The following is a 16198-nucleotide window of genomic DNA, read 5'->3' on the forward strand; positions in this document are numbered from 1 at the left end:
CTTATAATAGAAAAAAATAGGAATAATCTCCTGATCACCTCGGATGACCAGTGGATCAATACCAACATTTCTGATACTATTTTTTTAAGAATATTAATTTAACAACAATGAAAAATCAGACTTCTGTTAAATATTTTTACCTTCTGCCTTCTTTTGGAGAATCAAATAATAAACCATTTGTATCTACTTTATTCTTCATCATATATTTGGTTGGAGTACTTGTCAATTCTTCCATTATCACAGTCATATGTCTGGAAGTTCAATTACATAAACCAATGTATCTCTTTATCTGTAATTTATCCATTGTAGACATATTTTATACGTCGGTCACGGTTCCTAAATTACTGAGCATGTTATTATCCGGGAATCACATTGTTTCCTTCCCACAATGTTATACTCAGTTGTACTTTTTTGGAGCTGTGGCGACAGCTGAGGAAATTCTCCTCTTTGTTATGGCATATGACCGATATGTTGCCATCTGCCTCCCGTTACATTATCATCAGATCCTAAGTCGGAGAAATTGCACCTTGATAACTATTGGGATTTGGGCAGGCGCCTTTCTAAACTCATCAATTCTTTTAATCTCCATTTTATACATGTCCTCCTGTCACTCCAACATCATCCACCAGTTCTTCTGTGATATTAAGTCACTAACAATAACTAGTTGCACAACCATGCAAATGTTTTTTATAGTAGCTGGCATGGAAATATTGGTATTAGCTTTTATCCCAGTGATGGGCACTTTTATTTCTTATGTTAACATTTTTTCCATCATTTTCAAAATGAAGTCAAAAGAAAGTCGAAAAAAAGCCTTTTCCACCTGCTCATCCCACGTCACCATCATGTCTATTTACTATGGGACATCTTTAGCATGGTATCTGATTCCCGCTTACTCTGATATTCTGGATTCTTTCTTGAATTTAGTATTTGTAGCTGTAACCCCCACAATAAACCCGATCATATACAGCTTACAGAATTCCAAAATACAATCCGCATTGTTGAAGATGGTGAGGTGATTAATGATGAGAATGTTTGTTTTAAAGAGTGACTCCAGACACATCGTACTGCAATTTTACAAAAATCCTCAATCACCAAAATACAGATTTTTTGTAATTTTGTTCTCGCACACATCCATAAATATTGTTACTGCTCGCAACTACTTCTCTGAATTGTAAAATGCCATCAAATTGTTTAAAAATATCCTTATACTCACCTATTTAGCTCCTCTTCACCACCCATCTGGTCTTTGTCACATCTACAGAAAGCCTTTGCTCATTCTGAAATCCTCGAGCTTTCACGTATGGTCAGAATGTCTGGTCTGATGAGAGCCTGGGAGGGTTCTACACAAGAGTTCAAAAGGTCACAGCATCATGATATCACTATGTGCGCCAAGTCCATATGCAGGCATGTACAGAGCACTCTTGGACAGAAGATGTGGTGAGTACATAGATTTTTGTTTTTTTTTTTATATCTTACATTTATTATGTTTATTATACATAATAAAGGACATTAAACTGGTAGAGAATTACATCTTCACAAATGAATTTACCTTATAAGCATAAAAAATTGCCTCATCTGCTCGTTTCTAGTATTTGAGTAACTGATGTCTGAAAATCTGGATTATATCTTCAAAATTGTCTACACGATAAAAAAAATCTGTGATAAATCCCACCACACAGAGAATACAGAGCTCTCTAAAGAAAAAATTAAATAAGTAATGTGACGACTTTGTGTCATCGAGGAAGATGTGACAACTCGTGTGTGGGGGGAGCTATTCTTAACTTTGCTAGACATACTATTCCTTTGTTTAGTAAGCTAAGGCACATGAGCCATTGTTTCATGAGATACTGTCCGGTGCCCCTTTTGTATGCTAATTTGTGGAATGCCCGCTGATTACGGATTGCATCAACTCTTTGCAGTGAACTAGTCTGCACCATTTGGAGGACAGCTACGTTTGGAGAATCCAGAATGGGACTACCTGGTCACCTGGCCACGTACCTTTGTGTGCTTGTTCAGCTTTCTACGCTTACCATTACCTCCTCTCATTGGATGCTGCCCAAAATGGAATGCTGGAGGTTGGAGTAGTTGGCCTGGGATATGTGATGAGCGAGCAGAAAGGGGAGACTCTGTCACTTACACTATCTTCTGTCCTTGCTGGGAATGTACTATTTGTTGTTGACTGCTGGTAACCCAATAAAGTCTTACCGGAGTTTGGTACCATTAACATTTGTTGTCTGAGTAATGTTCTCCTCACAAGGAAACAGTACAGCATTCAGTGGGATGAGTCCTGGCCCAAGCGTTCTTTATAAAAACAGCCAAGCCAGCGAATGAGAGCACCTACTAACCTTCTGCACACGTACATTAAAAGCAAAATGGACAACATTCTCCTACCAGCTCTTACCTGTACTTTGCAGCGCTGATTACCAGGACCCTTTATCTATGACACCTTTGTGAAGTCCCAATGTTCACCTTGTACACCTCGTTGGGTCCCATAGCATTAGCATAATCTGTCTGAAGAAGGTCTAAGTACAAACCGAAACGTTATGCTTATTTTTGGGATTATGTATTCACGAATAAATTCATAATTACTCCTTACTTCTTTGAGTGCCGGATTTTTTTGATCATATTTCGAAACAGGGGTTGGTAACCCTTATCTGAGCACCAAAATCTGACTAGGAGTGGCGTGTCATGCTATTTAAGGCATGACAATCATAGGCTTCCTGGAGACCTCTATGATTGTCACTATTGCTATGAGCGCCACTTGGTGGTCAGTGTTCATAGCTAGTGGGGTCTGCTACATGTAGGCGATCTGATCATCACCTGCATGTAGAAGAGGCAATTGGGTTATGGCAGCTTCTATTCTCCCATGTAGACTATTGAAGCATGTCAAAAGTGAAAAAAAATGTTTTTAAAAATATAAAAAAAATAAAAGTTCAAATCACCCTCCTTTCGCACCATTCAAAATAAAACAAAAAAAAACAAACATGCGCATATTTGGCATCGCCGTGTTCAAAATTGCCCGATCTATCAATAAAAATAGGATTAACCTGATCGCTAAATGGCGTAGTGAGAAAAAAGTCAAGATGCCAGAATTATGTTTTCATGATAGCTGCGACATTGCATTAAAATGCAATAATTGGCAATCAAAAGATCGTATCTGCACCAAACTAGTATCATAAAAACATCAGTTCAGTGCACAAAAAATAAGCCCTCACCCAACCCGAGATCATGAAAAATGGAGACGCTACGGGTATCAGAAAATGGTGCAATTTTTTGTTTTTTTAACAAAGTTTGGAATTTTATTTCACCACTTAGATAAAAAAGAACCTAAACATGTTTGGTGTCTATGAACTCGTAATGACCTGGAGAATAATAACAGCAGATCAGTTTTAGCATTTAGTGAACCTAGTAAAAAAGCAAAACAAAAACAACTGTGAGATTGCACTTTTTTTGCAATTTCACCACACTTTGAATTTTTTTCCCGTTTTCCAAGATAAGATATGTTGAAAACAATGGTGCTGTTCAAAAATACAACTCATCCCACAATAAACAAGCCCACACACAGCCATATTGATGGAAAAATAAAAAGTTATGGTTTTGGGAAGAAGGATAGTAAAAAATGAAAATGAAAAAACGAAAATACCTCTGTCAAGAAGGGGTTAAATTACTGCTTCAAACATAATCATACATGGGCCATAAAACAAATTTACAAACATCGTTCACAAACTCTAATTGTTAGAAATAATTTTTTCCCATATTTTGCTAACTTCCCACAAATATAATATGCATACAGTATGTATATGTGTTTTAAAATGCATTTGTTGCTGTGCCTTAAACTAAAGTAGCTACACAAATGGAAAAATGAAAGTTTGCAGTTTTGTCATTACATGTTGATACACATTCCAGCTCTCATTTCTCTTCATGCACAATATTAGCTGGTCTTACCGCCATCGCTTCTGATGAGCACCAATATGATCAGCATTAGTGTCGGTTACCAGCCAGTGCTGGGATTGACAACTGTACCCACAAACCCAGCACTGACTGAGAATGGACTCTATTCCTGATCCTGCTGTCAATCAGTGCCGAGGTCACAGTTACAGCCACTGCTCTCTATACACAGAGAGGTGACTAAAATCGTGTCGGTGCCACCCCCATTACCAAAACCTGAAAGCTGCTCGGAGGAATAAAGTTAATTTCCTTCCAGATGAAGGGCCCTTAGTGCAGGTATCGGGCAGGTTCAGAATACTATTAACCTTCAGATGAAACCCATATCTGCAGGTTAATAGCGTTTTCTCATGTGACAGGTTCCCTTTATTAGTTCTTGATGCTGCACTTTTTGGCACAAACACAGGAAATCCCATCATTACCAAGATTAGGCTTTTGTGTTTGGGAAAAATGGTGGATGAAGTTGCCAATCGAATAGTTGTGTTCTGTGGCAGAGAAGGCCTTAGATAATAAATTTTAGATCACCATATGGCCAAAAGGAGACTTTTCGGTCAGGATGGCTGCAGCTCCAGAAGATGAGGCATCCACCTCCAGAAACAACTGTTTGGTCAATGTAATACTGGAGTGGAGAAGGCCTGTTTTATGGAGAGAAAAGCATTCTTAGCTTCTGGAACCTATACCTTCGGATCGGCACCCATACGGATTATGTCGGAGATGCGAGTGGTACGAGAAGAGAAATGTGAAATGAATTGCCAGAAATAGTTGGTGAAACTCAGGAATCACTGTATAGCTTTAACTCTGTCAGGACGCTGTAAGGGGGTCACAGAAGCCATCCTGAACCCCCAAACACGTGCCGATTTAGAGTGTATAAATGTATGTATATTGTTGCATTGTAATGCTGATAAGATGTGTACATAATGCTGCTATGTATATATTCCTAAGGTGTTGTATAGGGAGAGTGTAGTATTTTTTATTTTATGGAGATAGAGTATTTTATTATTATAGGACAAGAGTTCAATAAATTGTAAATAGTTAACATATGAGTGGTCAGTTGGGGTGTAAGGCAGGAATAGTTCCTGGTTAGAGTCAGAAGGGGCTAGGTAGCCCAAAGTGCTCAGGTGGGCTTAATGCCCAAGCTATGCAGTAGCCCGCAGCGCTTAAGGAGGAGCCCAGCCATCCAGAGTCAGTGGACTAGCATAGCTACAGATACAGTAGCGACAGCAGCTACAGGAACTTAGGCTACAGGAAAAGCAACCGCAGAACAGCAGGGTAGGTCGCTCACCATGTGGCAGGTCATTGCATGGGCTGATGCCCTCAGATCCGTGGTGAAACAGCTGAGGTATCTCCCAACTGCAGTGAGACTGATCAGGGAGGACACTGAGGACCGTATGATACGGTCCGACCCAGGTACATGCCATGTGGAAGGAGAAGAATGCAGGGAAAGACAAAGTAATGTGTAGCGTAGCACCTGTCAATAATGCTGTAATGAATCTGGATGTGCTGCAAACACATGAGAGTAAACTTTTACGCTTTGAGTTGCAGCTGGACTCTGTGTTGGTTTATACACAAGCGGCCGGAGGTGACCTTAAGGAACGAAGAAAAGGCCCTGATGGTGCAGAGGACAGAGAGACAAGTAAGCTGACAGTGAAGCATGATTTGTAAGTATTGGAAGGCCAGTGCACGCAAGGCCTGATAAGCTCAGCCACGACTACGGCCCTGGCTGACCTTTACAAAGTGACCGCTCAAGGATGGAAGACACTTTCTCCAGATCCATCTCCAGGCCTGTAACCAAGATGATATAACCTAGGAAAGTGAGAGAAGATTGTTGAAAGTTACATTTCTTAAATTTAGAATGAATGCTATTCTCTCTAAGTCGTTGCAGAACTTGACGGATGTTCTGCCTATGAGAGGATAGGTCTACAAAATGATCAAGATATCATCCATATTGACCATGAAACAAATTTAGAGAAGATCTAAAAAAATATAATTCACAAATTCTTGGAAGACAGTCGGGATATTGCTGAGCCCGAACAGCATAACTCAGTGTTGATAATAACCGTCCCAAGTGTTAAAATCTGTCTTCCATTGATCTCCTTTACATAAGATGGTATGCATTACGCAGATCCAATTTGGTGAAGATTCTAGCACCTTTGAGGTGATCAAACAGCTCTGATATCAACAGCAATAGCTATTTGTTCTTCACCATGATCTAACTGAGTCCCCTATAATCGATGCAAGGTTACATCCTTTTTCTTTACAAAGAAGAAGTTGGTTCCAGCTGGAGAAGAGGATTTTTGATTGAAATCCCCAGCTAAATTTTCCTTCACATACTCGGACATGGCTAGAGTCACTGCTTGGGACAGAAGGTAAATACGGCCTCATGAAGGTGATGATTCCAAAAGCAGGTCTATAGGAAATTCGTATGGACTATTTGGAACTAACGCAAAGGCTGAGTTCACACGTGGCTTTTTTTTAGCGTTTCCGCGGCGGTTTTAACCGCCCGATTTTGCCGCGAAAATGCGAAAAATAAGCATTCCATGCATTCCTATGGGATTCCGCAATGCTGTGCTAATGCTGCGGTTTTTACCGCGGCGGAATCGTTTCGCGGTAAAAACCGCAGCATGCTCATTAATTTTGCGGAATCGCGGCGATCCTGCACCCATAGGAATGCATTGTTCCGCTTATTTCCCACATGTGGCTGTGCACACCATGTGGAAAGTAAGCAGAACAGTTGCGGATGGTGCCCACGGTCCGGAGGAGAGGAGACTGTCCTCCGGGCTTTGGGTACCATATCCCTATAAAAAATAGAATTTAAAATAAAAAATATTGTTATTCTTACCTTCTGGCGTCCCGCGCAGCGTCCCCGCCTCTCTCCACGCTCTCGTTCCCAGTAATCCTTTGCGAAAATGCCCGCTATGGCGTCCGTTCTCGCAGGATCGCGAATGACCGCGAGACGTCGCGATCCCGCGAGAACGTACGTCATCGCGGGCATTTTCGCAAAGGATTACTAGGAACGGCTGCGAGGGATGTCGGAAGGTAAGAATAACACCTTTTTTTATTTTTTTTACATTTTATCTTTTACTACTGATGCTGCATAGGCGGCCTCAGTAGTAAAAAGTTGGTCACACTTGTCAAACACTATGTATGACGAGTGTGACCAACCTGTCAATCAGTTCTCCAAGCGATGCTACAGATCGCTTGGAAAACGCTAGCATTTTGCAAGCTAATTACGCTTGCAAAATGCTAGTTTTTCCGCGGGAAAATCGCAGGAATTTAAAATGCGATTTTCCCGCGGAATGGAATTCTGGAATTCTTGCGGTAATTTCTGTGAGAGTTCCGGTACGTGTGCACATAGCCTTAAGCTTCTTTCTTGTCAAAGATGTCCACATATGACCAGTTGGCAGATGGTAATTCTAATAGAGAAGATGGTGCTTTCAGTGACATGAATGGTCGTATAGGTACTAGACATTTCTCATGAATAGATTGACCCCAAATAAGCAACTCCCCAAATCTCATATCTAGTATCACTTCATACATGTGGAGCCACGGGAGACTCAGAAGAAGTGAGTGAGACAGGCTAGGTAGCACAAGCAAGGCGTGCAGCCTTTTGTGTTCCGCATTCCTTTCCGCAGTTCTTCATGCTCTGTGACCTGCTAAATGGCTTCATATAAGGGTTTCCTGTAGACGGATGACACCAGCAATGGATCTTGAAGTGGTCGAATGGTAATCTAGAAGCGATCTAGCACTGCTTGCTGTATAAAGTTCCCTGCTGCACCAAATTCTAAATACGCAGTCTCAATGAACTGGGAACCTCCACAAGTAACAGACATGGTCAAGATCAATAGTGGAGAGGAATTGTTCTCACCCAGGGTAGCCTCTCCTAGTGTCCTTAGGTTTGGAAGATTTCCATTCTCTTGGGACAAGTGCGAATGAGATGACAGGTTTCTCCACAATAGAAGCACAAGCATTTGATTTGAAGGAGCGCCGTTGTTCAAATAGACCAACATTGTTGAATTGCATAGGTTCAAGAGATGCTGCAGATGTGGCACACTGAGGAACATGTGGCCTTTCGAAAGACTAAGCTAGTCAAAGTGGTTTTCTTCCACGCACTGCTTCTTGACAGCGCTCCAGGAGCTGGAGGTAGATTAGTTTGGCCAATTACACAATGTCATCCAGTGTAGTAGAAATGTCTCGACCTGCTACCTTATCCTTAATCCTTCTGGACAATTCCTTAAATGAGGCAGCTACTAGTGCCTGGGTCAAATGCAGGTTGTCAGGGCAAGTTCAGACTTTAGCCCCATTGCCATCACCCCAAAAAATAATCTAAATACGGAATGTACCAACAATGTATGGCTTATAACTTTTCTTTTAAAATACAAGTGTGTAAAGTATGCCAGTCCCATAATTGGCTCCTTGGTTATAATTTGATTAAAATAAATTCACATTACTGCAAAAGGGAATAGAGATGTAAAAATTCTATTTCTAGAGATATTGGTAATTGTCCATGGAGAGATGGAGACATCAGTTGTTAGATGATTCAGACTTTTCTTAACAGGATATAAAACCTAACTCGGAGGAAATAATCCATTAGGCTGTCGCAATACAGAGGTAAGATGTGCTGATACCTGTGAACATTTGATGACTAAAAAGAATCGAAGTAAGGAATTGTGGCTCAGCAGAACATCATTGTAAGTAGTTCAACTCGATACAGGAGAATAGTGCTGTTTTATTCAAAACTGTGCATAAGGCATTGGCTACAAAAAACCCATCAGCCAAGAACATTTCACATAAACACATGATTTCTCGAGGCTCCATCAAGGGACCACGGTGGAGCCCTGAGAAAGTATTTGTTAATGTAAAACTGAATTGGCTGATGAGTGGGTTGTCTACTCGGTGCAGTAAGCATATTTTTCAATAAAACAGCACTATTCTTCAGCATTGAGTGCCACTAATTTCTTCTGAATATAATGAATGATTAACTATCTGTATGCTGGGCATCATGGTTTGTGTTCTGGACATCTAGTCTGTGAGCGATGCGTGGATTGCCGCAGACTTTCATTACCATTATTGCACTTGTCCCTTGAAGTTACATGAATGTAGAGTTTGCCGTGTCAGTGAGGAATTTACTTTTTAACTTATTAGAATGTTCATTGTAATCAGTTGGAAGGAAATCAGTCTGATAATAACCACATGTACCATGAATAAGCCCAAAAATGTCAAGAATGGCAATGGTGGCCATTATTTTCTACTTAAATTCTCAAGGACTTTATAGAGTCTTTTGGATAAATAGTCATGCTAGCATATCAAGCATAGAGTATACATTTCTAAAACATGATTATGCACTAATCAATTCTAATCAAATCAAATTAAATATGAATTTCTCAAAAAATTTGCTAACTGAAAAGATGGTAATACATTGCAAGCTTTCGAGACTACTCAGGTCTCTTCATCAGGCTAGACTAATACAAAATCTGAAGTCACATATTTATGCACAATACAGCCTAGAATAAATGCAATAGATAAGACAAGTGACGTGAAGCAGAACTATCAATATGGGAGAGGGAGAAACATAAATATAAACATTGGACCAGTTCATAGATAAGGAGTCTGGATGTTTTATGGTCCTCTGATTGGGGTCTAGTTCTGTGTTGCCCCGCAAGGTTTTAAAAGGAAATTCCTTAATTGATGTAAAAAGACATAAATCCATGCTACACATTCATTCCAGCACTGAGAGTGGAATGCTGGAATGAATGTGTCGCATGGATTTATGTCTTTTTACATCAATTAAGGAATTTCCTTTTAAAACCTTGCGGGGCAACACAGAACTAGACCCCAATCAGAGGACCATAAAACATCCAGACTCCTTATCTATGAACTGGTCCAATGTTTATATTTATGTTTCTCCCTCTCCCATATTGATAGTTCTGCTTCACGTCACTTGTCTTATCTATTGCATTTTTTCTAGGCTGTATTGTGCATAAATATGTGACTTCAGATTTTGTATTAGTCTAGCCTGATGAAGAGACCTGAGTAGTCTCGAAAGCTTGCAATGTGTTACCATCTTTTCAGTTAGCCATTAAAAGGTATCAACTACTGAGGACTCTCAATCCTGAATATTTTTCTATCCACTGGCTAACACGGTACAAAGATATACATCTTTCCTGTATCAAAAAATTTGGATACTAACAAATCAGAGTTTAAGGAGATTCGATTTGTTTCAATTTACCAAAAAAGGGGGGCAAAGAGATGCCATTTTACTGCACTTTGAGGGCCAGGAAGGAGTTCAAAATGACAACAAACCCATACTCACTCCATCATTGACATAGCACAATGTACATCAATGTCGAGAAGAATTTCAGAAGATTCACTCAGTTCTACATGTGACAAGTGAAAGTTTTACCTTGAATATGTACAATCCATGTATGGTCACTTCCATGTTCATTGAGGTGCTTCATGTTCTATGTGTCCGTGTGTGGTCTAATCATCAGTGATGCACCAAAGAATAACCATTCAGAGGTCCGAGTAGGTAGCTGTAGCAGCCGTGGAACAAACTGAGGTGAGTATAAGAGCTCAATCTTTTTACCCCTTCCCCATTTATTTGCTTTGGTTCAAATTTATTCAATTCAAGTTGAATTTCCCTATACCCCTACTCCCCCAAATTGGGACAATCTGTCTTAATCAAATCTTTTTCAACTCTACATGTGTCAAAAAGGACTTATGGTATTCCTTGAATATATATACTGTATGTTCCCTATATGGTCACTTCAATGGTTTCTTCGTTTTTCTATATCCTCAAAATAAAATTACTGGTATTTCATATTGGTCGAATGAGATAAGGGAAGGGGATAATTGATGTCACTAGCATCAGCATTTAGATACAGATTTACTATGTAAAATTCTTGGATTATCTCTCAGTTTTAGAAAATAAAGCAAGAACAATTTTCTTATATGCATTGTGTACTCATTTTAGATGTTTTTTCACTATCTCCAATCCACTGGGTTTGTAGAGATGATTTTAGAACAAGGGGTAAAGAGGTGGCTCACTATGAGCCTGCTGCCTAAAGGTCCATATGCTTCCCTTACTAACCTCTAATTTAACCTAATTTATTGCTTAATACTTTCAAATAATAGGAAAATATATAATATTAGACAAAAAAATTACAAACATGTTGCTACTTGTATCTTACACAGTGATATCATGCATGTGGAGAATTTTACATTTTTCTTTTGGACCTTTACTAGACTGAAATGTGGGACTGTGTTCTAATTTGCCCAAACACAGCACTTTTCAGCCACCATTCAGTAATCTATAGAGATCACCACACTAACTTGTGTATTAGAGATGAGTGGAACTTTCCGTTAGGGATAGAGCTTGAATCAAATTTCCTAAAATTTGAGGTTTCACTTTGTAATTCGATTCTCAATTCACAAAAAAAAAACTTTCCCCGCACAATTTCCCACACTGGCTGGCTTCCCCATAATGCCCTACCAGTGTGACATCTACCAGATTCTCGTACCTTGCACATTGGTGGTGAATCAGTAATCAGCAGCTACAGTGGCTCATAGTAGGACAATTGGGCATAAGACTGCCAATTTGCATCACTGGGTCAGTTTCCAAGAACATTAGTTGAGTTCAACATACATATTAGACCTCATCTCATTCTCTCGGTGCACATAACTATTGTTATTTTTGATGAAGGGTGGAATAAATTAACATTGTTTTTTGCTTTTTTATTGACATGACATGATCTTATTATTCTGCAGATATTTTATTTTTATTTGCTACTTCACCCAAAAAATGTTAAATTAAAATGAAAATTGGCCACAAATATACTTTCAACTTTGTAACTCATAACACTGATAGGAAGCCTATTAGGCCTTGCATCTTTACCAAATGACTTTATTAGCAACTTATTGCCACTTTTAGGGCCTCTATGTTAATGACTAATCTTATTAGGTGAATGCTCTAAGGGTACCGTTACACCTAGCGATGGACCAGCGATCCCGACTAGCGATATGACGCGGTCAGGATTGCTGGTGCATCGCTAGGTGGTCGCTAGTGAGCTGCCAAACAGGCAGATCTCACCAGCGACATCGCTGTGGACGGGGATCGCTACTTACCTGTCAGACGCGGCGATCCTGCGTCCTCCCGCCCGGCTCCACGCACCGCTCGTCGTCACAGCAGGAAGCGCCGCGGGAAGTGGCCGACGAGGAATTGTCCAGGAGCTTCTCGCGCGATCAGCGATAACCAGCGGGGGAGCCGGTCGGAGGTATGAATCACATGCAGCGATATTGCTAGCAATATCGCTATAGCGTCACAAAATCAGTGACTTTACAGCGATATTGCTAGCGATATCGCAGTGTGTAACGGGGGCTTAAGCCTTAGGTCGGAGAGTGCAGAATACACTGAAGATTAAGATGCAGTATAAATTCACTTGCCACATAGCTCGTGAATCCGAAAGACCAGGACAGGAGAATATCAAGGACAGCAGATTGCAAACATGATGTATAAGGTAATCAAAATATAGCGGCAGAGAAAGAACAGGAGGGTTGTGAGTGAGAGCAGTCTTTGAGTAGCAAAGATGAATATAATTAGGAACCTTGCTTGCCTAGTCAAAGGTGTGATCAACCCTTGAAAGCAGAGACAAAGGAGGGGCAGCACCAGTATTAGAAAAGAGGAATTTGTTCTCAGGAACCTTTTGCAGCTGAATTCAAACTCTAAACAGCAAGATGAGTAATGGACTGAGCAAGAAATTAGAATGCTGAAAAGCAAACATGAGTTGCAGGGAGGAGAAATAACCAGTTGGTTGGAGCCAAAGTCTGGAGGAAGAATAGGCTAACTCCTGTAAATGCACATGATAATATGATGCTATACTTTCCTGAATACTCAGGCAACTAGCATCTGCCTGAGACAGCCTTAAAATGCCTTGGGTGTTGATCATAAGGATGTTTGCCAGGTTACCAGAATATCCAAACATGTACTAATGCCGATGGAGCTGGCCATAGAATAAAGGAGAAAACTCCAGAGCTGGGTCCTGAGTCCATGTGAGTACAAGTCTGATGGGGTGACAGTGGGAACCGCCTAGCTCTTTTCAGACACTTATATTCCAAGCTTAAATATCAAGAAGCCAAATTATGGACAATTATTGAACAGCTGATTTTTTTATTATTATTATTATTATTATTATTATTATTATTATTATTATTATTTCTCAGCATGCCTTGTTACTAAAGAAATGAAATAATGTACAAGTTCCAAAAATTGATAAAACAAATTCTAAGATAATAAATATGTTAATTTTATGTTATCCAAAATATTATTTTTCTTCATGCGTCATTTTAAATCTTTTACCATCAGGTCATGATTTCCTCCTATGAAATCAATTTTCTAAAAAAAAAATCCTTCTTTTGCATTTGGTAAAATATCTTACATCCAAACAGTCTTTGCGTCACTTTAATGGTAAGTTAACATGACACTACATTTTTTATTATAAATTATATACCATATATACTCGTGTATAAGATGAGATATTCAGACAATTTTTTGGGGCTGAAAGACCCCCTCTCGGCTTATACACGAGTCATATAACTGGGGGTCGGTGGGGTTTGATTTTAAAAAGTGAATCAACAATCATGTGTAAATCAAAGGGTATGAAGAAAAAGCACTGTAGTATATTGTGCCCAAAAAGAAATACATTTATTTGTTAAAAAAAAATGGGGGGAATAGAATAAATAAATAATAATAAAGCCACGATGCTGCTAGCTTATGTGGTGACATACATTAAATTTACACCTAACAGACCCTGTACCATGTGTATAAGTACAAAATGGAAGAAAGTGCTTTATTATCTAAGTGCATCAGGATAATCATTTCCCACTACAGTAAATAGAGTGTCTAACAACGAGGTAAAGATGGAAGTCCGAAACTTACTGCCACTACTATAGGTGTGGACACGTCGCCGCCTTCCAAACACAGGTTTCGCCCTTCTTCCTCAGGGAGCGTATTGGATATGATTATCTTGCTGTATGAAGCACTGTCCTACACTTTGTACTTACACACAAGGCACAAGGTCTGTTAAGTGTAATTTTACTGTACGTCCCAACATAAGATAGCAGCATCTACATTTTACTATTATGTTTTTATGCTATTGCGCACTGTTTTACAAATAAATATATTTCTTTTTGGACACAATTATGTTTTTTCTTTATAACCTTTGATTCAAAGTAGTGTCTAATATCGCCTGAGCTTTACCCCATATTATATAAGTGTTTCCATATTGGAATTTCCTTTGTGTAAACTGGTTTGAATAAGTGAAGGTTTTAATGCAGTTTCTCAGGCCAAACCCAGAAGTGGCAAAATAAAAAAGGAAAAGTGTTAAGAAAAGGTTGATATTCCCACTTTTAAAGCCGTTCTTGCTTCCACTTGGGTCACATAAGTTGCAACAACATAGTATGCATAATTGCAGAACTTGCATAAATTCTCTTCAGTTTAATACAGACATGTTAAACTGTAAAATATTTCCATGTGCCACATGAGATTTATCTAGTTATAGTAACGAATAATAAAGTTAATACTTTCTCATGTCTTTAAAAAACTCCTATTTGAAAAAATAAAAATACATATTTTAAAATGTAACCAAATGATTAAAACAAAATTAAGGAACCTAAGAAACCAGATGTTTATGCATCATTGTTCAAACAGTAATCAATATAAAAAAAATATTCTTCGTAATTTTCAACTATCCTAAATAGAGAATATTTGAATTTTTACTGATCAAATTCAGAATAAAAGTCATGTACTTTACTAATAGAAAAAAAAAGGAATAATCACCTGATCACCTCAGATGACCAGTGGATCAATGCCAACATTTCTGATACTATTTTTTCAAGAATATTAATTTAACAATAATGAAAAATCAGACTTCTGTTAAATATTTTTACCTTTTGCCTTCTTTTGGAGAATCAGATAAATCATTTGTATCTACTTTATTCTTCATCATATATTTGGTTGGAGTACTTGTCAATTCCTCCGTTATCACAGTCGTATGTCTGGAAGTTCAGTTACATAAACCAATGTATCTCTTTATCTGTAATTTATCCATTGTAGACATATTTTATACATCGGTCACGGTTCCTAAATTACTGTATATGTTATTTTCCGGGAATCACATTGTTTCCTTCTCACAATGTTACACTCAGTTGTACTTTTTTGGAGCTGTGGCGACAGCGGAGGAAATCCTCCTCTTCATTATGGCTTATGACCGATATGTTGCCATCTGCCTCCCGTTACATTATCATCAGATCCTAAGTCGGAGAAATTGCACCTTGATAACTATTGGGATTTGGGCAGGCGCCTTTCTAAACTCATCAATTATTGTAATCTCAGTTTTATACATGTCTTCCTGTCACTCCAACATCATCCACCAGTTCTTTTGTGATATTAAGTCACTAACAATAACTAGTTGCACAGCCATGCAAATGCTTTTTGTAGTAATTGGCATGGAAATGTTGACATTAGGTTTTATTCCATTGATGGGAACTTTTATTTCTTACTTTAAAATTTTCTCCATCATTTTCAGAATGAAGTCAGAAGAAAGTCGTAAAAAAGCCTTCTCCACCTGCTCATCCCACATCACCATCATCACTATTTACTATGGGACATGTTTATCTCAATATCTGATTCCAGCTCACTCTGATATTCTGGATTCTTTCTTGAATGTAATATTTGCCACTGTAACCCCCACAATAAACCCGATCATATACAGCTTACAGAATTCTAATGTACAATCTGCATTGTTGAAGTTGGTGAGGTGATTAATGATGAGAATGTTTGTTTTAAAGAGTGACCCCAGACACATTGCACTGCAATTTTACAAAACTCCACATTCACCAAAATACAGATTTTTTGTAATTTTGTTCTCGCACACATCCAAAAATATTGTTACCGCTCAATACTCCTTCTCTGAATTGTAAAAGGCCATCAAATTTTTAAAAAAATCCTTATACTCACCTATTTAGCTCCTCTTCGCCACCGTCTGGTCTTTGTCACATTTACAGATGGCCTTTGCTCATTCTGAAATCCTTTCACACACGGTCAGAATGTCTGGCCTGATGAAAGCCTAGGAGGGTTCTACACAAGCACGCAAAAGGTCTCGGCATCATGATGTCACTATGTGCGCCAAGTCCATATGCAGGCATACACAGAGCACTCTTGGACAGAAGATGTGGTGAGGACCAGACAGGTGATGGTAAG

At 39.0% G+C, this 16198-nt stretch overlaps 1 protein-coding gene across 1 annotated transcript; it reads left to right on the forward strand.

Moving 5' to 3' along the window:
* The first annotated feature begins 14853 nt into the window (after nucleotides 1–14853).
* LOC141069291 (olfactory receptor 5B21-like) lies at nucleotides 14854–15861 on the forward strand. Its single transcript, XM_073558744.1, has one exon. It carries the CDS (start codon nucleotides 14854–14856, stop codon nucleotides 15757–15759), a length of 906 nt encoding a protein of 301 aa, XP_073414845.1. The 3' UTR covers nucleotides 15760–15861.
* The last annotated feature ends 337 nt before the right edge of the window (nucleotides 15862–16198 follow it).

The sequence above is a fragment of the Dendrobates tinctorius genome, unplaced genomic scaffold (genome assembly GCF_039654945.1).
Source record: "Dendrobates tinctorius isolate UK_male_01 unplaced genomic scaffold, ASM3965494v1 ptg000257l, whole genome shotgun sequence".
NCBI lineage: Eukaryota > Metazoa > Chordata > Amphibia > Anura > Dendrobatidae > Dendrobates > Dendrobates tinctorius.

Coding starts and splice junctions, on each gene's coding strand:
- LOC141069291 (XM_073558744.1), top strand. CDS start 14,854: ATGAAAAATCAGACTTCTGTTAAATATTTTTACCTTTTGCCTTCTTTT.